Here is a 25,379-nt window from a genome sequence, read left to right as displayed (position 1 = left end):
GCCAACTAGCCAGGCTTGTGGCTTGGAGCGGCTTCATCTGCAGGGACGAGGAGACAGGGCGGGTGGGATTACTTCATCCGCACAAGGCTCAGTCGCTTTCAAAAGTATTTCAACTATTGAAATGCCAATATAGAGTCTCTAAGGGTAAAACTTTGTAACTGAAATTATCATTCAGTGTTTTACAATCCTTTTTATAGAGGAGTTGTTTTACACATCTGTATGTCCCTGTGGTTGTTGCCAACAACAAAGAGATGTATTAATGGGACACAGTTTTCCACCATCAAAAGTAATAGACATAAACAGAATCATATTTTTGAAGACAGACAGATTTTGCAATGATAGAGGCTCAATCTTTTCCCAACTGACATTTACAATAATAAGAAATGACTCCAGGAAAGTGGTGCAAGCAGTAAAAGCAGTCTTGCCAGATTCTTGTCAAGGCTTTCAAGTTTTTTTTTTTTAAATTCCCTCTGAAGATTAAATCTTACTATGGGTGCTTCTTTTTCTGGATAAATGAGACACAAGCCTCCACTTTCAGATGACCCGGTGATTGGACTCCTCTATACAGAGTCGTCCACACAGGCCTGTGGCCACACTAGATGGGTACTCTGCTGCTCATTTTCTCCCTTTCTTTGTTGCTGCTGACTCATTTGCCCGTCATCACTCCCCCTTCACTGGCACCTTAACCTGTGTAATTTGGATACAAAGGTCACATTTTCTTATCTGTTGAAAGATTTTCTGAAACAGTGAGCAGCACCTTTTTTTCTCTCTCACAAAAATTAAAACAAAACTGCTGCTGATCCAGCCAACACGCATAACTCTGTCTAGACATCAGAATTAACACAAAATTACCATAATATTATAACTATAACATATTTATCTGCTAAACAAGCATAATGTAATTCAACTACAAAGCCTCAAAATAAGTCCTCACAAACATAATGGGATGCATTTGGTGAACATGTATTCCCATTATAGGCTCATTGACAGACAGTGAAGACCAGGCTTTGCTTTTCCATCTCAGCGGCTTAACGCTCGGACAGGCAGCTTTGTACAGGCATTATGAAGCTCTGTGGAACAAGATATGGTCTGCATGGTGTAGTTGTGGAAGCAGAAGGATTACAGGACCCTAAATCAAGGCTGCACACTCCTGCTAAAATGTGGACATGCAGTGAATGAATGACAAGAGACAGAGTGTTGGTGGCTGAGGGTTCAAGACAGCGAAGCCTTTAATTCAAAGTTCCCAGCATTCGACAAATGGCTAACTAAAGAATTACATATGTGGCATTGGTGGAGTGCTAAAAAGAATTCAAGTGCCTTTGAAATTACAGTTGGACAGCTCGATTGAGTTGATTGATGTTACACAATCTGCTCAAAAGCCTGAAGAAGCAGAGCTCTACTGGCCGAAGCCACCCTGCTTGCTCGCCAGTTTTCCAATCAGCTGCCAGAACTCGGAGAAGGTCAGCTCCCCATCGTTGTTTTCATCCAGAGAGCCCATGAGCTGGTCGATCGATGCAGGGTCGCTGGCATTCTGTAGGTGATCACAGAGAAGACACCCTGATCATTACAAGCTCTCAGTGGGCTGCAACAACTACAACTCTGCGAGACTGTCCTGCCACCTATTGGTTGAGTGTAGTAGTAAATACAGATGAAGAATGAAGTTGTTTACAGTCACACAAAGGTTCCTTACGACAAAATCCCTTAAAAATACACATTTAATGTGTATTTTTACTTAATACTTTACTTAATATATGTTGTTAAAAGTACAAAATGTACAGTATATTCTTTATATGTGAGTATATTTTGAGTATTTTCTCTTTTCAGGATCACTGTGTTAAGATATGTACAGAAATGTAAGATATGTAAGATTTAGTACATCATACTTAAATGTTTTGAATTAACGGATCACATTTTGATAACTAAACAACCATTTAAGTAAAAACATGGATCTGTCTGCTTTTCTCCATTTCATAACGTTGTACAGCAAATATGGCCTTTTTCACTTTGACTCGTCATTAGTAGGAAAATCACAGGTGTTATTGTAAGATTAATAATGGCCTCGTTGTATTCAAGCGTCCCAATAAGCCATGACAGCGTGATAGTGAGCCAGCACGCACAACACCAAAACCCTGAGACTGAAGCAGCCAGAGGTGAATTCAACTATCATTAATTTGATTATTTACACTTGTGTTTTTCCTACTGCGACATGTCCTTATTGAATAACTTTCATTTCAAGGCAGTGACTTATAGTAGAGATCATATACTGCTAATTTGAGATGGAAAATAGGCATCATTTTGACATTGTATACACTAAATGGTTGATCATATAGCATATGACACATAGCTACTGTATATCAGACACCAACACACAGCAAGTACATGTGATAGTAAACTGGAAGTGATATAATATAGTATAATAATTGTATGTAAGTGAACATAATCACTTAAAACTAAATATTTTGTGTTTTTTTTAAACACAGAGCATAAATTGTACATTTTACAGAACATAATGTAGATTTTTTCACATGATGATGAGTGTGACACTGTTCTCAACTTAGAGAAAGTTAACTGCAAAACTAAGTTGCAGCAAGAATAGATTTCTCATTGAAGGGTTACAGTGGAGTTTACAGTTAACTTAATATTCCCACCATAATGTGTCTCAAAGGATCGGTTCACAATTTTTTCAAGTCTGTCTTAAAACAAATGTAAGGTGCCCATATGATCATTTAAACAGGTTGTCCTTGCTCTGATCATTACTTCTGTTCATACTGGCCATTCAAAGATCCCTTTCTAATGTAGTTTCAATGTAAGTACCAGGGGACAAAATCTACAGTCCTCGTTTTGAGTATAAAAATGTATCCTGAAGTTTATCTGAAGCTAGTATGAGGTTTCAGCAGTCTAAATTAGTGTCAAATGACTCAAATCAAGTGCATATTTTCGTAACTAATAGTCTTGATTTGACTCAGACTGCTGAAGCCTAAAATTGTGAACCTACCCTTTTATAAAAATATGATTACATCTCCTGAGGCCTCAAAAACCATAATGGTGCATATATATAATCCCCAGTTTTCTTAATGGGTTTCTGAATGTCCTCAAGACGAGAAGATATCAGATATCAGCAGGAAAAGTAGTTAAAAGCAACTTGTAAGATGTACCTTGACATAGTTGGGAAGCTGAGAGGTCACCAGGTTGGTGAATTCCTCTTTGCTCAGGGTGCTGGAGGATCCGTCTTTCCCGGCGTATGTCTTGAACTGGGTGACAAGGGTGCAGATGGCAGCTTCCATGATGGTTTGTGTTGAGGCGTTACCTAGAAGAGAGAAAATCTTTCATTCTGGCATTGAAGTATACGGATGTAAAGAAATAAGAGAGGATGTGGTCTCACCTGTTGAGATGCTGTGTGGCGTGTTAAGAGCAGATACTCAAGAGCCTTCTCTGTCCAAACTGACGATCACCCCTCTCAATATATATGCTTCATCCTCATTCATTGATGCAGACATCAGCGGAAAACACTTAACCTGCCTTCTTCTCCCCCATCTGGAAACCTGCCCTTATCTCTTCCAGATTTCCACTACCCTGGGGGATGCACATTAAAAAAAAAAAACCTGCACACATACACAGCTTTACACAAACATACACAAAACTGCTACTCTGTCCTACAAAGGGCAAATCTGTACTGATGATGGGACAAAACTTTTTCTGTTTGTTTGCAGAGCGAGGGATTTACAGATAACGTCATTGTCAGGCCGTTCTAATCAAGCCACTGAATCATGCATGTGTAAGCAGTAATTAGTTTATACAAAACATGACTCAAATAATGTGGTATTCAGGACAAACACACACTGTTTCATGTGTTAGATTTGGGAATTACAGGAGTAAATGTGTGTGGATTACCTGCAGAAAGATTAAAAATAGACATTGGTGACTTTATTTTAGATTATCTGGTAAATATTTTGCAGTTTTGGATCCATCTGCACAAGCTGAACCAGGTGGTACCTTGTAATAGAAATCATAGGCCCGCTAAGACAAAAGTGAAACAAAATAATTCATAAAAGTTACAACACTGTATGACAATGCTTCTACGGAGACTTGTTTGTAGAATTCAAAGAATGAATAGCTCTCCCTCCAGTTTCATAATGAATGCCTGTTCTCAGTCATGTTGCTTACATTCTCGTTCATCAGTGTATCGGGTCAATGACCGACCGCCACACTGGCTGGTTCACTCACGTACCTGGCGAGCTGTGAGTGATTTCGTGCCTGTGAACGTGTCAGCACCTGCTGCTCCGAGTATTTAATCTGCATGTAAATATTTTAGTTTGGCATCACAGCTGTGATAATAGATGCCTGGCATGCCAACACTTCCACTTCCCACCAGAGAATGAGTCACACACGCCAAGTCACACATGTATCATTGTAAAGTTTTCAGTAGTAAAATAGTTCAAGCCATTCTTCTCATAAATACATGATATTATATAAATATAACAGAAAAACTGACATTCAACTGGAGCGGTTCAATAAAGACACTACTGACGTATTTAATGGTGAAAAATGTATTGAACACTGACTTCCTAAAAGAGGACATCATTGATGATGGGAGAAATCAGAAATGATGCAAATTTATCAATACATTTGTCCAGGGATCAATTACATGCAGTTCTGAGCCAGTTCCTAAATCATCAGTAAGCACAGAGCCATACTGTAGTCCCGCAAAGACAAAAGAAACCCCCAAATGTTGGTTAAACTCTCATAAATGTGTTTCAAGGAGGATTCATTTGTTTAGATTAAGCTTTCTTCCGATCACTTTGGTCTAAAAACTTTAAAAAAAAAAAAAAAAAGTTTCTCTGTACAACAGCAGAGAAATCAATGTTAAACAAAAATCAGTTCCACACTTTATGTGTAAACCCTATGACATTCATTCTCTGCCCTACAAACAGCAGTAAAATCGCAAGGATTGTAAACTTTTCTTCTTTATCTTGCAGAAGCAAATGAAATCAAAAACCTCTTCTCCAATCGAACATATTTATAGTAATAAAGGCACGTAAGCAGTAGCTGGCAAGCTAAATTTCTGAAAACCAAAATAATGTATAACTTCACCATTTTCACATTCAATGACGTGTATGGCCTGGGACATGTACAAAGTCTGTGGTTCTCATTAAAAATACAGAAAAGTTGCAGTGTCGTGACAGAATAAATAAAATAATGAAACACTTCAAAGCTTCTTTCAATCGCTGAAAGATGAGAACCAACAATCACAATCTGTCGCTTTTAACTTCACATCCACCTAAACGGGGAAAACTTCACAATTACTGAAATAAGACAAGAATTAAAAACAAAAAAAAAAAGGTAAATAATTATTTTGTCTCAAAGAAGTAGCCACCACTAGAAAGCAGTTCTATAATACTTTATGGATTTTGCCTGGCTCATTCAACGCATAAACTTGAAAAACTAAATGAAACGTAACAGCTTTCTCATGTTCATTGTTTTTCTAAAAACAAATAACCACTAAATTCCTTGTGTGTATGTTGGTTTATATCAACCCACTAATAAAATAAGAGGAAATGAAAAAAAAAAAACCCACTGGTTTGGTTGCCAATCTCATTTAGGCGAATTTAAAAATCCATTAACACTTAGGGGATTACTATAGGCGACTAAACTCTATACTTTTCACTCTGAATGTTCTCATGTGTTGGAGGTCCCCATGGCTACATTATAAAACTTCTTTAAAGAGAACTACTGTAGAATTAAAAAAAAAAAAAAACATGATAGAAATGAAAAGTGAGAGAAGAAATCAGCTAGGTAAATGTGAATGTTTGAGAAAAGTGCTAAAGTGGTTTAGCAGTTATCAATTCAATTATGGCTATCGCTAGTTTGTCCTATTGCTTTTTTTTTTTTTTTTTGAGCAGCATTTCACGAACTGGTTCCTGGTTTTTCCACACATCGGCTGTCAACTGACATTTGGGAGTTGGAGGCTGAATAGCCTGTCAAACCCAACGCTTAGGGCTCTCAAACAGTACTCTGTGTGTGTGTGTTTGATCAAATCTACTCAAGAGCTGCTGACGCAAAACTGGTCTGACCTGATCTGATTCTTATCACTGAAAGACCTGGGATCTGATCCTCTGGGATTGGACAATTACGCCCCACTTGAGGCAAATGGTATCTGCAAAAATTTCTCAGCATTTGTCGTAACCTGCTTGGAGAAGGGGCAGGTTTTTTTTCACACACTGGACAGACAGTCAAATGCCAGAAGAAGTCAGTTAAACATGTCTTTCTGTCACTGACAACGTACCTAATACTATATGACATATATGAACAGATTTAACCCCAAACCCCCCTAGAATTATTTGCAAATACCATCTCCTTAAAACCATGTCTTTTTGTGTGATCTGAATATTATCAGTTTACATTATGAACTGCAACATGCACTAGGTATTGAGAAAGCACTATATAGCAGAGGAAAATCCACACAACACATTACTGAAGGACTTTGCATTAGGAGGCATGGCCTGACAGAGGTAGGTAACAACAACTAAGTCCAAAATGACAAGTACAAGTCTAGCTTATAATTAAAGACTCAGAGGGACACGTTTATGAGAGGCACAACCACTCTGTACCAGAAGCTTTTTTTTCTACTACAATTACAGCTCTGAAGAGGAGAAGGTAGGCAAGAAATGTCCTATAAAACCACCACTTTTGCTGTATCTTTGTGTTGTATTTTACTCTTTTCCCCTCTATGTTTCTTTTTTTTTTTTTAGGCTGTGGCAGCAAACTTCCACAGGGCCTCTCGTTCAAACTCCTCCATCTCCTCCTCCAGGGAGTCGTCGTCCTTTTGCCCATCTTCTAAAACGTCCACCATGTCCTCCAGAATGTCCGCCACGTCCTCGGCAAAGTCGCTGAAAAGAACCCTGTCGTGGATAAACACCCCGTCCTCAAAGAAGTCAGCGGTCAGCTTTCGGATCTTGTCCTTGCTCTCGGGTGAAGATCCTTCGAGCTTGCTCAGGTAGCCCTCCAGAAGCTCCTCGAACTCAGGTAGCTCCACTGCGTAGAGCCCTTCCTTGCCGGCGCAGTCCTCCACAGAGCTGCAGCCCACCTGGGGGCGGACGTTCCGTCTGAGCTTCTGCTCCTGGTCTCTCCAGAAGTCCTTGTTGCTGTTCTGATGAGGCTGGCGGTGCTGGTGATGGTCATGCTGCTGCTGATGTTTGTGGTCGTGGGACTTCTTACCGGGCCGACCGTGCCACGGTTTCTCCTTCCTCCTCTCCTCCCTGTCCATTCTGCGCTCATCCTTCTTCCTCTCCCACTCATCCTGGTGTTTCCTCCATGCCTCTTTGTGAGTGTTTTGCTTTTGAGGCTTCCAATCCTTCTCCTTCCTCTCTTCTTTGTCCCTCCATCCTCCCTCTTTGCTAGGTTTCCAGTCTTTCTCACCTCTCCACTCCTTCTTCTCCTCTTTCTTCCAGTGGTCCCGCTCTTTGTTCCCTTTCCATTTGGACTCCTGTGGCTTCTTCTTCCCCCACCTCTCAACTTGTTCAGAAAGCTTCTTCTGGATCTCCTCCAAGCTGTCCCTGACTCGCTTCCTGTCGCCTCCGTCTTTTTTCATCCCTTGCAGCCTCTTCTTGCTTTCCTCCAAAAGAACCTTCTGCCTGTGGAGTTCTTCCTTCAGCCTGCCTCCCTCATTTTTATCCTTCCTCCTCTCAGGTCCAGCTGATTTCAGATTACTCTGACCATCTTTGTCACCAGGCTGAGGGGCTGAGCTTGAGGTAGCTGGAGGCATTTCCTGATCAGCTGCAATGGATTCAACATATAAAAGTTTGGTTGACTTTTGTAGCTAATTATATGAGAATGGTCAAAAGATTTGTATTCTGAGGACTACTTTTTTAATAATAATAATAAATTAACTGATTCACTTCCTGTTTGCCACATCGTACCTGTGAGTTGGCTGAGTTCAGTCACCCTCGCCCTCAGACTCTCCAGCTCTTTCTTTAGGTCAGGCAAAGATGACAGCTCCGCCTTCAACTTTGTGTTTTCTTTTTCCAGATCTGCTTTATGCTTTTCATCACCGCTTGCTGCTACTGCCTTCAGCGCTGAGTCGAGTTCTTCTTTCTGAGACTGACGAATGAAGAAACATGCTAAGTACCTCGGTCAAATCCAAGTGTTGCTCAATTTGGGCGACGATTGTAAATGTAAATCTGTATGTAAACATACTGTCTATATCTTGTAGTTTATTGAAACACCATGATGGGGTAAAACAACATCATTAGCCTCAATATGACTGTATACTGACCTGTAGTTGAGCCTCTAGCTGAGCGATTTGTTGGTTTTCCTGTGTCAGTTTATCCAATAGCTCTTTCATATCCTGTGGATCACTGCTAAGTCCGTCCTGGATTGAAAATCATTGGCAAATGAATAATACACATACTTTTAGATAATCCTTATTTTTCTCTAGCATTTATCTTTAAAGTTTTAAGACAGTTTTATTGGTAGGATGGTAGGAACAGACCTGGCTTTGTTCTCCATCACTCAGTTCGGAGGCGTCAAAGTCACCTGTCGGATAAGAAAACAACACATCTGTCACACAAGTTGTAAAAAAGACGACTGTTGTTGACACACAGCTGCTGTGCTTTGTTGTGAAATGCGTTCTATGAGCGTGGACGCTACGTTTGTACTATGCAGAAACTATTTGTTTAGGCCAAATTTTTGTCATTCCATGTCAGAAGTGCGATACAGCAACCTAAGCATCCTTTACTGTCCACCCAAACAGTGATAAAGAGTATTATTGTGCAATCCAGACTGCGTGTTATTTGCCTTTTTCTGCTGCCGCTGCATGAGGAGTGAGGGCAGATAAGTGCTTGGATAAGCTATTGAGTGTTAGCCAGCTAGAGTAGAAGCTTACAGTGATGTCTTATCTTAAGTACTGGACCTACCATTACCCAGGTCAGAGAGGAAACCTGTTGATACAGTACAGCTTAGTCAACAAGATCTAAAAACAGACATCTATCATTTGCTGAGAACTGCAAGTAAATGTGCTAATGTAAGTCGTGAATACAGCCATCATCAAAGGAGGGAATGTTGAGTATATTATTGTATTTTTTTAACACTATTGACAATAAAATATAGTTAAATCTCTCAAATGTCTCATGCAACTGCTGTAAAGCCTCTACCAATGATTCAAGACCAACACCAAGCATTCAACTTAAAATATACATCTTAAAATAATAGAAACATACTGTAAGTTACAGAAAACATAAACAAAGATAAAAATGTAATAATAAATGATATCAACATAGTTTAGATTACATTGTTAATGTGGTGTAACTGTGAGTAAAAGCAATACACAAAAAGCAGAAGCGAAGCAGCAGTCTGAGTTAAGTGTGAGAGGAACTCACCTGAGAGGAAAAGGGAACCTAAGAAGAGCAGGACCAGAGCACCCACGATACATTTGTTCAAGGAGAACCATGGTTTTTCCTCCTTCTTCTCAGCCAGCTTGAATTCCACTTCCTCCTCCTCATCTTCCTCATCTGATGTTCTTGGTCTTGGTGCCTCAAAGGAGGGCACATTTCTCCTCCTCAGTCCCTCATCATAGCTGCTTGTGTCACCCAAGTCAAAACTACTGGATGGCTCTAAAGGAAGTAGAAAGGTAGTAAAATGAAAAAAAAAGAGATCCTGAATATGAAAAAGCAAAACATCAGAGAGTTGTCACATTTTATTATTAATTTTTTTGAAAGATGATGATAGTGAGGACTAAACCAAAACCACATGTATTCCAATGTGGCCCAGAGTCACTTCAACAAATCATCCTGACATCTTTGGCGGCAGAATTGTCAGAACTGGAATCATTTCCAAATTTGTAATTATCTACTGGCAGACTGCCACATACTAAATACCAAAATCTAAGTGAATACATGAGCTGAGAAATACATCACTGTGTAAACAGCATGTTAAAAATGCCTGACAAAAAGTCAGTACCGCTCATGAAAACGGATGGCATTTTCTTGCTAAATTATGACAACAGTAATTTCATGCATGGGGGTTTCTCATTTTCTCCCCTGTGTCTATGCCTTCCTGTCCCACTGATAAATCATTTTCCAGCTGCTAGCGTGACACAGATAAGAAACATGTTAACCAATTCTTCTGCAAGAGGACTCTCATTTTCTGCTTCTAGCAAGTAGTGCTAATTACAAAGGGACATTAACCACTTTCTTTACTCCAGGCTGTATAACCAACTGAGCAAAGCTGTTAATTGCTGCTGGGCCTTGGACCCCCCGGGGCCTCCACCAAAGCCCTGGATTACTGTGTGGAAGTTTGTGGTGATATGATCGATTGTAACTTTGTTATAAATATTCACCACTAAAGCATGTTATCAGCTGACATGATAAGGGCATTAAGATGGGTCCTGCTTTATTACCTGATCTTGAGGTTCTGTTTTAAAGAGGGGCCTTGTGTCAAAATCTAGTTGTAAAACCTTAATTATTTCAGCTGATATTGCATTTATATGGTGCATATTTCTAAATTAGTTTGTGTAGATCATCACACTACACACCAAACCTGAGGAATATTGGACACAAAGCACAGAGAGGATGAAAAAGGGGGGTAACAGGAGCTCAGCAGCTCATTTTGTCCATTTTGTACAGTTCCAACACCTAACTAAAATATCAGATGTTGAGAAATTATGTATCATTTATTTAAACTATTTTATTCTGTTGCCTGTTTTCCCCTTTGTCTGGCATTCGTTTCATTTATAAAATTAGCTTTTTAAAAAATCATTTTGAGTTGTTTTTGCCCAGCTAGAGGTGACTCATAGGGATCGCAATGTCAGTCTATCCAACACTTTGGTCCAGAAGAACATACCTTAACAAACTTTAGGCCAAATTTCCATGAAGGTGTAATGAACACAGCTGTCTCTCGAGGCAACTAACAGGTGCTATTGACTTTTGGTCTTATTTAAGTAATATAAAATACATTTGGGAGGAATCGTGTGATTGTATCATGTCTACATTTTGCATCCATCATCCACTGTTTATGTAGAATAATCCCATACCTTCTTGTTCTTCTTCTCGCTCATACTGGGTCACTGTCTGTGATGGCTCCGTCTCCTCCTCCACAGCCTCAGCTGAACCGACAGTCTCTGGTGCAGGACTATCAGCGATGGGGCCTTCTGTCACCAGGCTCTCTGGGACTGGGCTTGGTGGCTCTGTACTCTCATGAACGAGGCTGACATCAGCTTCAACATGAGAGGGAGGATCAGCGGCTGTAAGCGTCTCCGTGGGGATGTTAACCTCAGGTTCAGCAGTGAATACAGGACTCTCCTCAGAAAGGCTCGCCCCGATATCAGCAGGCGTGTCAAGCACTGGCTCAGCAGAGACAGGGATCTCAGTCATGAGAGCAGCAGAGCTGAACTCCTCAGGCTCAGCTGGGGGGAAGTCAGGCACGGGGATATCGAATGGAGCCCCCAGATCAATGTTGGTGACAAAGGGTGTGGCACCAAGAAGCTCACTGTCACTGGGTGAACTAGTTACAATATCATGGATGACAGGAGGCTGACTCTCCAGATCTAGGTCTGGAGGGTCAAGGGGGTTGGGTGGAAGGGGACTCATCCGGGATGGACTGGAAGGGACGGGACCCTCACTGGACTCTGGAGAGGTCTCTTGACACACCTAGAAATAAAGACATAAAAAGGTAAAAACTCCTGCTGCGGATGTTTTTACAGAGTTGTATATACATCATTGACATGTGATCTTTTGTAATAAAGTGATATAATTGTGTTCCTGGTGCATTTCGCTCAGCCAGCATTGTATTTAGTACTTCTCCTTTAGTCAATGACTTCCTAAAGTATTGTTCAGAGGGACTTATGACAACTCAAAGAGAAGGTCTAATCCTCTCACATTTAACCCTTAATTATATCTAAGCAAAAGAATTGGTATAGTGAGATCAGCCACCTTGCTGGGAACACAACATCCCGTCTTGCCAAATGCATCACACTCTATTAAGGCTACTACTGGTGTATCTCTACCCCTTATATGATGGATTTCATCCTGTATGACTCTTAAACATAACTTTAACTGTAAATTTAGAGTACTGCCTCTTGATTGGGATGAGCAATTAAGTCCGGTATAAAACGTTGATGTCAAACATCTAAAAAGTGTTCCACTGTTAAACTGGGATGCAGCTATTCTGGAAATGAATATTGTCACATAGTATATGTGTGGTCAATAAGAAAAAGGCCATTTAACTAAAAATTAGACCCAAAAATTAATCACCGACGGTTGGTTATGACAATGTAAATACCCTCTGGGTTAGGAGGTTTTGTTCTCTTAATATTGACTTGTTTAATAGTTGGCATGATATTCAAAAACACAGAAAACAGTAGTATGTGTGCTTAACTTACACCATGATACAATTACTGCATAGTTTCATTGAATACCAACCTGATGGCCTTCTTCAGACAAGACAGTTTCTACTGGAATGTCACTGGGTTTGAACTCCGCAGCAGCTCCTGGAATCACATCAACACTACAATATGAAACTGCACAAGCTTTAAAAGCACTGTATTCAACAACCCTAAACACAGAACTTTAACGTGCCCCTGTATTTTTGACTTCCAATACCTGCCACCTCCTCAGAGAGACTGGGGACGTCGCCCAGGCTCTCTGTGCCGTCGTCCACCGGCCCGACATTCTCAACAGCAGCTTCCTGTAGAGTAAGAAGATCCAGAGAGATCAGACTCCCAACAAGCATTTAAATTAACACCTCGTACTCTTATTAATAACACTGACCTTGACATTTATGGCACACCCAGTATAGGCATGCATGCACACAGCCTGTGCAGAGACGCCGATATTTCTTGTTTATCATCTATCACGGTAACTGAACAATGGAGTTTTATTTTAACTTTTGATGTGCCATGTTGTTATCATAATTAACAGTGTGTAGCAAGTAATTACTGAGTCATATTTATCCCATGATGTTTTTGGAAATACAATGATTATGATTCCAGGTAGAAATTTCCGCTGTAGTTTGACAACAATAACAATAACATCCACCATCAAATGTGATAACACATGCCATTCCTAAACTGATATTGCGATATGAACTCAGTTGTCATATTTCATCTACCCTCATTGATATTAACTGGGTGGCCGAAATATTACAAACACCTCTCTGTATAATGCTTTACAACTCAACAGGATCACAAGCTAGGGCCTCCAAAATGTCCAAAAAAGTTGAATCAACATCTATCTAAAATGGTTTAAACAAAACTGAACATCATAACCTTCATGAAGGCAGGATTTAATGCAGGGTGGTTGTATTGGACTGCATGAGTTTTAGCTTTTAAGATGTACCTAATAAACTGGCAATAAACTGAGTGTATGGATACCTGAGGAGGATTTTCTGGTTATTGCAATATAAGTATTGTTCTGACAGACAGACACACAGTCATGCACAAATGCCTGCACATCATTGACATACCGAATAAACAACGTAACAGACAATGGATATGGAAAACAGAAAAGCCAGCATCTGACTTGGCACTCTGCAAAAATTCAACATGATTTTACCATCATGGGCAGGCTCAGAGTTGCAAGCGTAGGCATGCCACATTTGACTTGACCTGTATTCATGAGACAGGAAAATAACCATCCTCAGGCACACAGAGCTCAGAGCAGAGTTTCCTGAGCTGGTTTCTCTGGTCTTACCTCGGGGGAAAGGAGGGTCCAGCTGTTGGTGGAGGAGCCACTGCTGCCTGAGCTGCTGCTGTTGTCAGACATCGCCCTCTTCAGGCTCGACTTGGCACAGCACGGGACAGATTCAGCTTTATTATATTCTGCAGACGACGACAGAAACGTGTGTTCATTGGACATGCCTGATAACATGCAGGATGCCTTGTGGGAGTTATCTAGGTGTAATCACTAATCTGACTGTAGTTATTAGTGTGGATGTGGGTAGGGTATTAGCCAAATTATAAGCATGCACAATTCTGAACGTGAAAACACACACAAAATGACAAGCTATGTCTCATTTTCTGCAGTATTTGATGTTCATTATAAAAAATAACAGACTAGGCAGACCCTACTAGGCAATAATGGTAATTAGGAACATAATACGCCGCACAAACAGGATAAAGACCAGATTGTCGTTGATACAAGTTATGTAACGGTGTGGTGGCATCCATAACATACTGCTGCGCAGTTAAACAAAGGGTTCAGTCAGAAGAAACAGGAATCCCCTGATTATATTAATCACCGGTGCTTTTTTCCCCAGCCAACCATTCATTCAGACGCATCCATCCACTCCATCTGTGTGGCACTTAAATGACCAAAAATGGTCAAACCTCAGAAACAAGCAGTTCATTTCACCCGAAACGGGCGAGCTAATGTATATACTCACTTGTCGCAAACACTAGGTTAGCTATCTCTCTGTTGTTCACGTCTAACAACCCAAATTAAGACGCAACATATGTTTTAGCAACCACATTCAATGTTCTCATATGATGGTAAACAAAGGATGGTAGGCTGACTCGTCCCACTCCCACTCTTCCGCGTTCTCATTCAGGCCCCGCTGTTAGCCAGCGTCCAAACACCTGCTCGACTCCATCCACTTAAACACAAAGAAGACGTTTTATTTACCCCACTTGCTTATACTTCAGTCCCCCGCAGTGTTTTTTCCTTCAACGTTTTGTTTTTTTTTTAGCATGAACAACGCTCCTCTCTTCCCGTGAACTTGGGAACTTTGGGAATTCCAAGCTGCGTCACGTCGACCAGACGCTTCTCGTCCAATGGGATTTCAGCAAAAGCTACGCTGAGCCCGCCCCTGAAGCGACGCTGGGCCAATCAGGTAGAAGTGTCGTGTCAGGAAAAAACGACAGCGCATCCCAGCGTGATTGACGTCCGCAGGTGAGAGTGACAGGTGATGTGCACCAAGGGTTTTAATAATACAACTTCATATGTGAGCCTAGCTCTCAAGATGCATGCGTGCACACATATATATATATAGATATATACAAGTGGGAGAGGCCAGCAGGACCAGCCACACACTGACACGTCTGCAGAGCTATATTTGACTGCAGGGACTTACCAGAGTGGACAACCTGTCCACTCCGGTTGCACCAGCATAGACATTAATTTCATCACCTGGCTCTTTCTACTTTATTATTAGAGTGTGTTTACTGTTTTGTTTGTGACTGTCACATTTACTTTTACACCTAGGCTTTCTGAAATGAACACACAAAACACTGTTAGGTTATTAAAGTAACTGGTTGACAATATAGTGTCAGATAAGTTATTTATCCCTCATTCTAGCAACATATTTAACATACCAGGACTACTGACTGGGGTTCCTGGGCACTCCAAGAATAAACTACTGTAAGACACAACTACCACAGCAAAATGTTAACTTATTTCTTCTCAAAATCATTATTAGTTATGTAACTAATGTCATCTAAAAAAGCACACTAATATTATTTTATAGTTAGGGTTAACCCTTCCCAGTACACTGGGAAGAGTTGTATTTAGAATCGTCGACAGAGCACATGAGGAAATCAGTGTGTGATACTTTGAATTAGGACCCATAGCAAACATGAATTCAATGAATAGTTCCATCTATTAAAACTGCATAAGCAGAATTGGGTGCTTTTGACAAGGGTCCCTCAGGACCCCAATACATTGGTATTTTTTGAAAGCAGTAATTAAAACAGACACAGAAAACAATGATATGAAGTCATTAGGAACAAAATGATTGACAAAGTCATGAAAAATAGGAATGATAGAATAAAGCACCTGTGAGAAATTACAAAAAGTATTCCTCTGGGGTCTGCAGGTACCTCAGTCAGTAGGATTAAGGTTATTTAAGTACTCAGAAAATATCAGAATGTAGAATATACTCCATTTCTAGTAAAAGATTTTTACTTAAAGATCCCCTCCAGACATGTTTTAGGACATATGTAAAATACTCTACTTTGACTAATAATTTGAGACTGATATGGTTTTTCCACAAAATAAGTTAAATTATCTTGTTAAAATCCTTAAAATTACATCTTCTCCTTCTCCCTCAGTAAAAAAATCCCAGACTCTATAAATATACAAATATTTTTAATTTCAAAAGTTGACTTGCTGGACACAAGATGTTTCCAATTTCACTGTAAAGTCCATTCTAAGTGTCTGTGCACTGAAGGATTCAAGTTTCCACATCACACTTGTGTAAGTTGAATACTGGACCAGGATCAGCTTCCAAACTATTTGTGATGTCACAAATCCTTCTTGTCAACCCACCACTTAAAATCGGATTTTCAGTGAGCTCAGGCAAACTTTCCACTTTCAGCAGATCAATGTGGAAACAGTCTGAATATGTGTCAAACCCTGCACATACATCATTCTGCACAGTGAAACTCAAACATCCAACTGTAAGAACAAGAAGAAAAACATATTTTTGAGTGGAGGGGGGCTTTAAGTACACAGAAGTATTATCAGCACACTGCCCTTGAAGTAAAAGTCCCCTTCCATAGTGATGTTTATTGTATTATTATTGTTTTATCATTACTGATGCATTAGTAAGCAGCATTTAATTTTTGCCAGTGGTCATGGTGGATTCAATATTAACTGCTTTATATATGCTGTTGGCAAGTTTATTGAATATAATGATGCATCATATTTTATAGACTGATCATATGTAAATCTTAATCTTCAAACCAACTAGAAAATAATGCTCTGAAATAAAAGTAGAGAAGTAAAAAGTACAATCTTTCTTTCTGAAATGTAGAGTGGAGCAGAAAGGTAAAGTAACATAAAGTGGAGACATTCAAGTAAAGTATAAATACCTAAAAATTGTATTACAATGTAGTTACAGTACTTTCCACCACTGGTAGTTGTGGTAGACAACTTATCAGTGAAACAAATTTATTATTAATTTGTAAGCTTACTACAGAATCACAGACTCTGTTAAATAGCTATACTATACAGTACTTAATGAAATCTTGATATTTTCTGACTCGCTCTCATGACGAGAATCTCCTTTTCTTACTTAATTTGTAAATAATAAATGCTTAGAATTATTTGGCTCTGACCATTTGACCGTTTTCTGACTGTGATCTGTGTTGTTGTTAACTAAAACTTTAATAAATGTTTGATTGTTTGATCATGCAGATTATATGCTGGCAAATTTAGTGTGAAATGTTTTATTCATCTTTCTTATATGCAGCATTCTATGTCTATGTAAGTATTCTATGTAAGTATTAATATGCTGAATATGTACACTTTAGTTATTGTATTGTTATTCAGGTGTAACAGCGGTGCTGAATGGCAAAACTGGTTCATTTTTAAGATAAAGATTACAGTAGATATTAATAAAGAAGGATGGTATTTTAATAGAGTGTTAACCACTTACCGGGCACCCAGTTTTGTGCACAAGCCCCAAAATAATGTACCCAAAATAAGAAGGTTTTTGTTCTTCAACCCTTTTGGTTACAGTCATAACCTTGATCTCACTTAAAAGGTAAATCTTTAAATTTTTCAACCAAAAAGTCAGCATGAGTATAAGTGATCCTGAAAACAATGCTACCAAGGCTAAAGTGTCCCATGGGTGGGGCAGTGTTACGTAACTGGTTAAAAGAATAATAACTTTTGCAGTTCATTAATCTGACAATATTTCTGCACTGTAAGCATCATGTAACTCTTGTCTCTCTGATTGTTACATCATATTGTGTCACAATCCACAATACTACTTAAAATCTATGCATGATAATACCTTGAAAGCCTAATCTGGGTCACTGGTTATGCAATAACATTAAAGTGTGTCATGTTTTTTTTTTTTAAACTTTATTTACACAATGGAATTTACAACAGGTTTACCATTCCAACAACACTAACAAGGTAATGTATGCTTGAGGTAGTGCTGATCATAATACATCAGTAAAGAAATAAAAATTAAAAGCGCACATAAACAAAATATAATTAAATAAATAACAAACCACATTCATTACATAAGGCGCTAGTTTTCACAGCTTTAGAGTTTGTGCAGTATTGAAGACAGTAAGGTTGTTTTGCTGGTGTGTATATTGGAATTTTGCTAATTTGACTAATAAAGAAATTTTTACACATAATAATAATAATAATAATAATAATGATCATAATAAGGATAATAATGAAAAGATGAATAATATAAATTGTCTTGACAGGCATTTAATCAGAAAACAAAACAAAAACAAACAAATAAAATAAATTCAATTTTAGTTGAGAATCTAATTTTCTGTTTTAAAAAAAAGATTAAGGTCATACAAAAAAGTCTGACTAAAGGTACAGTCCCAAAAAAATGAGTTGACGTTTCATCTTTGTGGTGACAGAAGGAACCAAAGTGTCAACTTTTAGCCTATATTTTACAATAACTTCAATTCCCTATACATAATTCTGCTGGAGTAGTTTGATAGATACTTTCTCTGGTTGCAGTTGACAGCAAAATTTCCATACCTGACAGAGACGACAATAGCAATTTCTCTAGGGAGTATATGAATGTTATATTATGTTTAGAATTCATTATAAGTGAACATATGACCCAAGTATGTCATGTTTCGATTGTGTTGCTCTGACTTTCTGCTATGGATATATTAGAAGAGCTCGTCTAATACATCCATGCTTTCTGCAGGATGTTTTCCTTACTATCATGGTGACCAATTAGGAGGCTCTATGGCGCTTACGACATTTTTCTGCGACCGACAGATCTGACCAATGGCAGACGTGCTCTCGGGTCCGATTAGCCAATGGGAGGAGGCGAGGTCTTTTTGAACGGTGAAAAGCGGGCTCTCAAAGACATTCGAGAGGGAAACAAAGGTGAAGCAGACATCTCGCCAAAGTAGGACGCGAAAACTGGAATATTTGACTTTTCCTCATCAGGATATCTTGGCAAATCACATAAGGTAACTTTTAAGTGGCACTCACCGTCTCGCACAGCAACAGAAACATTTAGCTGGGCGTTTACATGAGGGAAGTTGTCAAAGATAACGCTTGTTTTCGATGTTAGCTTAGCTAACCTCGCCGAGGCGATGATACCAACCACAATTTGCTGTCACGTTGGCCACTGAAATCTGTACTAATTTGCCTTGTTTTTGATTTTGAATGCTGACTAACGTTAAAAACCTCTCCCCCAGGTTTCCGTCATGTCTCACAAACAGATCTACTACTCCGATAAATATGACGATGACAAATACGAGTACAGGTGTGTATGGCTCATGTTTATAACTTCACGACATGCAACTTAACTTTGTCAGTGTGTCAACGTTATTCTAAACTAATTTAACTGAAATGTTACTACGGTGACACTGTACAGAAACTAACGGCAATTATGTAACACGATACGTCATCATAACTTTAATCTGGTGCGCTCTTTTTCTGTCAATGTCCACTTTCCTTTTCTACAGGCATGTAATGTTACCCAAGGACCTTGCCAAGCGTGTCCCCAAGACCCATTTGATGTCAGAGTCTGAATGGAGAAACCTGGGGGTCCAGCAGAGCCAAGGATGGGTGCATTACATGATCCATCAGCCAGGTATCTTGTCTAAAGCTAGCTAGAGGTGATGACACATGTTGTTAGGTCAGACATTATGTGTTGTTCAACAACTTATCTGAAAATATACCAGGACTAACTCAAGATGATGGGGAGTTTAGCAGACTGTCTTTCAGTTGCAGGGGGGCGGAAAGAACCGAAATGTAACCGTTTCTATTACTGACATCGAAAAATGTGTGGACTCACACATCCAAAAAAACCTTTGAAAACAGGTGCTGGACCAAAGAAACAATGAAAAAGGGAACTACAGTGTGCAGACTTTCTTTTTTCCTTTTTTATACACTGTTTCTATTACTGAAAACCTCCTCATGGATGAAAATTCTAAGCACATGTGCTGAGCTATCATATATGAAAGGCCAAGAATGAGTGTGTGATGCTTTTATTTTGGTACTAGGTTACTACATATTTTAAGATCCACTCCAGACATGTATTAGATGTATATAAAACACTCTACTCTGAATAATTTTGTGTCCGATGGTTTTTCCACAAAAAGGTTCAATTATCTCATTAAAGCCATCAAATTGACATCTACCCCTTCTACCCCACTGAAAATCCAGAGTCTATGAATATATAGTTAATTTCAAAAGTTTAACTGCTGGAAACAAGATGTCTCCTACTTCACTGAAAAGTCCATTCTCAGTGTACAGCAAAGCTGGTGGGTGTGTGATGTTAAAACGGGTACAGTTACACCTTTCTGAAGAGGTGGTACAGATTAGCGGTAAACATTTCAATAGATTTGGAGGCCACAAGCATATGGACAGCGAGTGTCAAACCTAGCCACACCCTCCATTCAAAAATGATGGAATGGGAGTTGGGTTTCCATATGTATGGTTCTTTGCTTATGTATATTGTGTACCTTTTTTTTCTTCTCTCCTCCAGAGCCACACATCTTGCTGTTCCGACGCCCCCTGCCCAGCCAGAAGTCATAAGGCAGAGATTCTCTGGGTCATTGGAAGATCAGTCCAACTTACACACCATCACAGATCAACTCATCTAAAGTAGGGATCATGCTGTCAGATTACCAGGCTCTTGTGTGGTAGATGACTTGTGATTTGGGCTGATCATGTTGGACCTGGAGAAGGACTATCATAGTTATGAACAGTGGTTGTGGAATGGAGTCTGCGTTGATGGGGAAGGGGAAAAAAATCATCACCCTTCTCATGGGGGAAAAGACTTTTGCATGTGTTAACAGCAACACGCTGTCTGTCAGAAACATTCAAATCAGCTTACACTGTCCTTTTGACTTAACCTATCTGTCCAACTTGCTGAACCTGCTTGGATATTCCAGCTTTTTAGAACAATTGTTATAAGATATGGGGAGTGAAACTTGTTCAAACATTTTGACTAATTCTAACAGAGTGCATTCTGGGTCAAGCTCAGGTCAGAACAAAAGCCAGATAGAAAAGTTGGATCCTAAATGAAGTTTGTCTCTGAAACATCAAACTGCGGTTTTAAGTGACATGTTGCTGCTCGGTTTAAATGACACTGTAAATTGGCATTTAACAATATTTGTCATGTGCATGAAAATCCGCATGAATAGAGTTGCCTAGAAACTAGTTTTGATCCCTTTTTTCCATAAGAGCATATTTTGGCTTCTTTTAAAAGACGAATATCTCTTTAATGGGTCTGATGTACCAGTGAGCTGCTTAGTATTTATGAATGTGTTGCCCTTTCTGAAATAAATGTAAAACTTTTAAATCGTATTTAGTGTGGACTTGTGTTTTGGCAGTGCGACTACACAGTGACCACTTGACACATCAAAGAAATTGGGTGACAGCAGATACCCTTTAAATACTCTTATAGAATCAACCTGGATCATGGAGTTTGAGGTTGGAAAGCCAACTGCATTGATTTTGGGAATTCGGTATTTCTTTATATTGCGTTAAAGCACTTGTTTTCGTTGACCTTCTCGTTTCTAGTCACCTTCTGTCCCTCATTAGTGCTGTGTACTGAGCTGCTGCGCCGTCTTTGAAGCTGAATCTTTGCCTTGAAAAGTTCTGTAAACTAGTGCCTTTCTGTAAGGTTTGCATTTGTCAATTCTTTTTTTTTATATAATAACGTGTAGGTATAGATCTGTTATGCTTTCACAAGTATTAAAATCCTCATGGGCAAAGTTATGATTCATTTAGTCTTTAATGAAACCATTGTAATTGAATCTGTGTTGGTTTAAATCACTGTACCGCTAGAATTAAAGTGTGTGTGTGAGTGATGGGGTTTAACCTTGTTTGGTCAAAAGCTTGACAATAACATTATTTGCTTTTTAGCATGCAGCAAAATGGGAGTCAATTTCTCATTCTAATATACACACACATTACATCAGTCAGTCCTGTAAAATTTGCAAAAAACTTTTTTCTTTCTTTTTTTTTAAAGGGATCTTTAGTTTTTATGTCATCATTTAGTGTTTGGTGTAAATGAGAATTAAATTCACCAGAATATATAATTTTTTTTTCTTTTTCTTTTTTAAACATTGGGGCGATCCCTTACTGTCCTTGCCATCCTTCATCAACCTGTTTTCAAAGTGAATAGATCACACTACACAAAGTGCATGGCATGATGCACAGGACCAAATAACCATCAGGTGATCATGACAACTTAGAAAACCTTTTTTAATGTCCTGCAAATGGGCAACTTGACATTTTAAACATTAATGTTAATATTAAAAATTAATAACAAAACAAAAGCACAGACAAACAATAGTCCAAGATCATCTATAGCAGCCATCATAAATATCATCAGAGTCCAGGCAGGCATTTAAAGTGCATGTCAATAACAGTATACCAACAATTGTAATAAAAGTAAATAGTGAGCATACTGTACATCCCCAACGTATCCATGTGTTCCCCCAGACTCCTCATGACTACTGTATATATCGCCCCGTGTGTTCTCACCATGTTGTTTCATGCAGGCTATATAAACATGGACAACACAGTGAAAAATATTACTTCATTACCAAGGTCGTAATTGAATTTTAAAAAAGGAATATAGGCTACCACTTATAAAATGGAAATGAAATTGTCACACTGAGAATGCTTGCTCACACTCACCTTCCTGAATCCCAACTGTATGAAATTAAATGTTAAATGTATGCAAGATAGGCCGAACATAACATGTTAAGCCTACAAATCTACTACTGTACATATCATTATTCTTAAGTTTCAAACATGTTGAATTAAAAACATCTGACTAAAACGTCTCATATCCCTTTTTCTTGAAAGATAGACTTCTGTGTTATGGTTGATGGCTAATTATGATCTGTTTATGAGCTTAAGAACTACCAAATATATCACTAAACACCTTGAAATGTTCTTGATTGCGCCTTGAAGTTGTTTTTGGTTGATACAGGCTCTGGATGTGTAATGTGACAAAATAGTTGATTCCCCAAAGATATTACTATCAGATCATCAAGGACCCAACACTACTGCACTCAACAATTGGCCAATAGTCCATCTACCCTGCTGACTAGTATATATCCCCATGTCAATCCCCACCTTCAATTAGTAGCATATAAAAGGGCAGCTGAGTGTATCAGAGTTATACAGCAAAATGGGAGACATGGAGCTCGCTGCTGCTGCATCGTGGGATGGAATTATCTCCTTTCCTTTCGTGAAGCATGGTCACGTGTACCCCATGCTAAAAGAGATTAGAAGGGAAGTAATTTTCCTTAGCAATTAGAGAATTCGACCCGCTCTTATCATGGCTGCCACTTAGATACTTCCGGGTCATTTCACTCAGTTAAAAACCTTCCTGCGCAGAAAAAAAAAAAAAGACTATTCGATCGTAGCCCTTGTCTGCCTTCTCAGTTAGCCTGGTCAGGTACAGGTCAGCCTGCTGTTCCCCCATGATCTTCCCACATACAACAACAAAGGATACTCTTAATAAAAGATTTGTAAAATAGAGTGAGAATTTGTTATTGTTAAAAAAAGAGTTGTTTTCTAAGAAAGTAAATGTGCTGTTGGCCCTTTAAAAATAGCATCAGCACATTGTTCCCAGGAGAGATTGTAATCTATAATAAGACAAAGAGACTTATACTCTGTCACCACCTCAATCTCCTCTCCTCTGATCCTAGATAGAGTGGGTGGTGGAGCATCACATTAAAATCTAAAGTCAGTTCTTTGATCTCGGATGTGTTCAGATTCAAATGCGAGGCCTCACGCCAGTCGACAAAATAATTTAGAACTGGACCGTGTTTAACTTCATCCAGCTCTAATAGGCTGACCAAGGCGGTGTCATCCACAAACTTAATTACATGTTGTCCAGGTTATCTGCTGCAACAACAGTCTGTGTATAAAATGTATAGCAAAGGTGACAGCACACTGCTATGTGGTGTGTCAGTAGAGGTAGAACACACCTCTCTTTCCTACCCTTAACCTTTGACATCTTCCCATAAGGAAATCCAAAATCCAGAAGAATGAATTCTTGGTTCAACGAGGACCTGCTGTATGTAACACATCATCAGATTCTCATTCTCATTAAAATAAACAGGATTTTTTAAACGTATAGTTATTTATTGTCATGCATACACAAGCACCCAGCCAACATGGACTTACAGTACAAGACACCAAAATACAGTGGTGAAACATTTATCAAACATAAACAAGTACAAAACTTCTTACATTATATCGCAAACAAAGAACGTCGTACTCTGTGTCATGCTGCACAAATAAAATCAGCCACACAAAAGCTTCCCTCAAGTTTCTTACAATCATTCATCCAGAAGAACTCATCAGAAATGAAGGACATTTTACTAAACAGCAAAGCCCGAAACATCATCATATAATGAGCAATAAAAGATAAAATGGACTTCATCTTCAGTCTCACCTAAATCTTGTAGCAAACAGTCTTTTCTCTTCAGGGAGAGCAGTAAACCTGCCTGTTTCTATAACTAATGGTAATGTACCTGAACGTAACTGTGCACACAGATCTTTGACTTGTGGATAAATCACATGAGGCTCCACACTGGTTGTTTTCCATCAAGACAATATGTTCTCAGTTTAGGTTTGTACCAAACATCAACAGTCCTTCTTTCTTTGTACATCATGGACATCATCAATAATACACTGTAATCTGTTTTGGAAAATGGAAAAGAATCCATCCAGTGCTACATGGACATAGAAAGTCAATCAGGTCTTTTACAACACTGCTTTAAAAGGTTAAACACTGCTATACCTGCATCATAACATCTTTCAATAAAATAAGTATGTTGTTCTGATTAGTTGCCTGTAATGTTGCCAATCCACATTCTCTCATATCTGTAATATGAGCCTCATCTACCCATAAATGTGTCTTTGTAATGTGTAATGGACAATATTTTTTGCTGAATGGGCAAGCCGTTGTCATGGTGTACAAGCATAAAGGGACAGGCGGGCACAGTATCTGCCACACATTTGATAGCCGGTGTGAGGGAGCTGTGGATTATTATTGCTGTGCAGAGGTGGGCGATGACAAAACCTAGGTTATAAAGAGGATATATTACATTGGTTTGCAAATCCAGCACTGTCAAATATAATCAAGATTTGGATCTTCATTTATTAGATTTAATAAAAAGATGTATAGAACCGTGTGCAATTATTATAACCCTGAAAGCCCTGTATAAACCTGCGACAGTTGCTTAGAGACCAGAGGCCTTGACAAACAGACGCGCATAAAGATATGAAGAAAACAAACTGCATAATAATTTACACCATGGATATGTTAACATATTTGCCTTGAGGAAAAATCTAATGTTGCAATTTACATTTTAGACATTTAGCTGACATCATCGAGGGATTTAAAGCAATCAATGTAGTTCAGGGTTTTTGTTCAAGGATGCTCAATCGCTGAAGAAGGCGTACTATGTACTTAAA

The 25,379-nt window shown here is 39.0% G+C and overlaps 3 protein-coding genes across 5 annotated transcripts; 1 reads left to right on the top strand and 2 right to left on the bottom strand.

Annotated features, from left to right (window-relative positions):
- Positions 1–82: 82 nt before the first annotated feature.
- s100a11 (S100 calcium binding protein A11) lies at positions 83–3,828 on the bottom strand. The gene is made up of 3 exons (XM_042436155.1): positions 3,383–3,828; positions 3,156–3,307; positions 83–1,531 (listed from the first exon to the last, which is right to left on the bottom strand). The coding sequence occupies exons 2-3, from the start codon at positions 3,282–3,284 to the stop codon at positions 1,397–1,399; spliced, it is 264 nt and encodes an 87-aa protein (XP_042292089.1). The 5' UTR covers positions 3,285–3,307; positions 3,383–3,828; the 3' UTR covers positions 83–1,396.
- Positions 3,829–4,531: 703 nt separating this feature from the next.
- On the bottom strand, positions 4,532–14,759 carry pbxip1a (pre-B-cell leukemia homeobox interacting protein 1a). Of its 3 annotated transcripts, none has more exons than XM_042435569.1 (10): positions 14,613–14,759; positions 13,683–13,810; positions 12,594–12,678; positions 12,414–12,481; positions 11,027–11,642; positions 9,375–9,608; positions 8,489–8,532; positions 8,273–8,368; positions 7,917–8,097; positions 4,532–7,773 (listed from the first exon to the last, which is right to left on the bottom strand). In XM_042435569.1, the coding sequence occupies exons 2-10, from the start codon at positions 13,752–13,754 to the stop codon at positions 6,746–6,748; spliced, it is 2,424 nt and encodes an 807-aa protein (XP_042291503.1). In that variant the 5' UTR covers positions 13,755–13,810; positions 14,613–14,759; the 3' UTR covers positions 4,532–6,745. The 3 variants fall into 3 exon arrangements, with proteins under 3 accessions (XP_042291503.1, XP_042291505.1, XP_042291502.1); XM_042435571.1 differs by lacking the exon at positions 14,613–14,759 and adding an exon at positions 14,374–14,566; XM_042435568.1 differs by lacking the exon at positions 14,613–14,759 and adding an exon at positions 14,230–14,332.
- A 4,016-nt stretch (positions 14,760–18,775) lies between these two features.
- Positions 18,776–21,239, top strand: cks1b (CDC28 protein kinase regulatory subunit 1B). The gene is made up of 4 exons (XM_042435572.1): positions 18,776–18,889; positions 19,121–19,188; positions 19,391–19,518; positions 20,416–21,239. Exons 2-4 carry the CDS (start codon positions 19,130–19,132, stop codon positions 20,463–20,465), a joined length of 237 nt encoding a protein of 78 aa, XP_042291506.1. The 5' UTR covers positions 18,776–18,889; positions 19,121–19,129; the 3' UTR covers positions 20,466–21,239.
- Positions 21,240–25,379: the final 4,140 nt, after the last annotated feature.

Source organism: Thunnus maccoyii, chromosome 15 (genome assembly GCF_910596095.1).
Source record: "Thunnus maccoyii chromosome 15, fThuMac1.1, whole genome shotgun sequence".
In the NCBI taxonomy this organism is placed as follows: Eukaryota; Metazoa; Chordata; class Actinopteri; order Scombriformes; family Scombridae; genus Thunnus; species Thunnus maccoyii.
The sequence above is the reverse complement of the archived record's forward strand: the minus strand, read 5'-3'. Positions and strand labels throughout refer to the sequence as shown.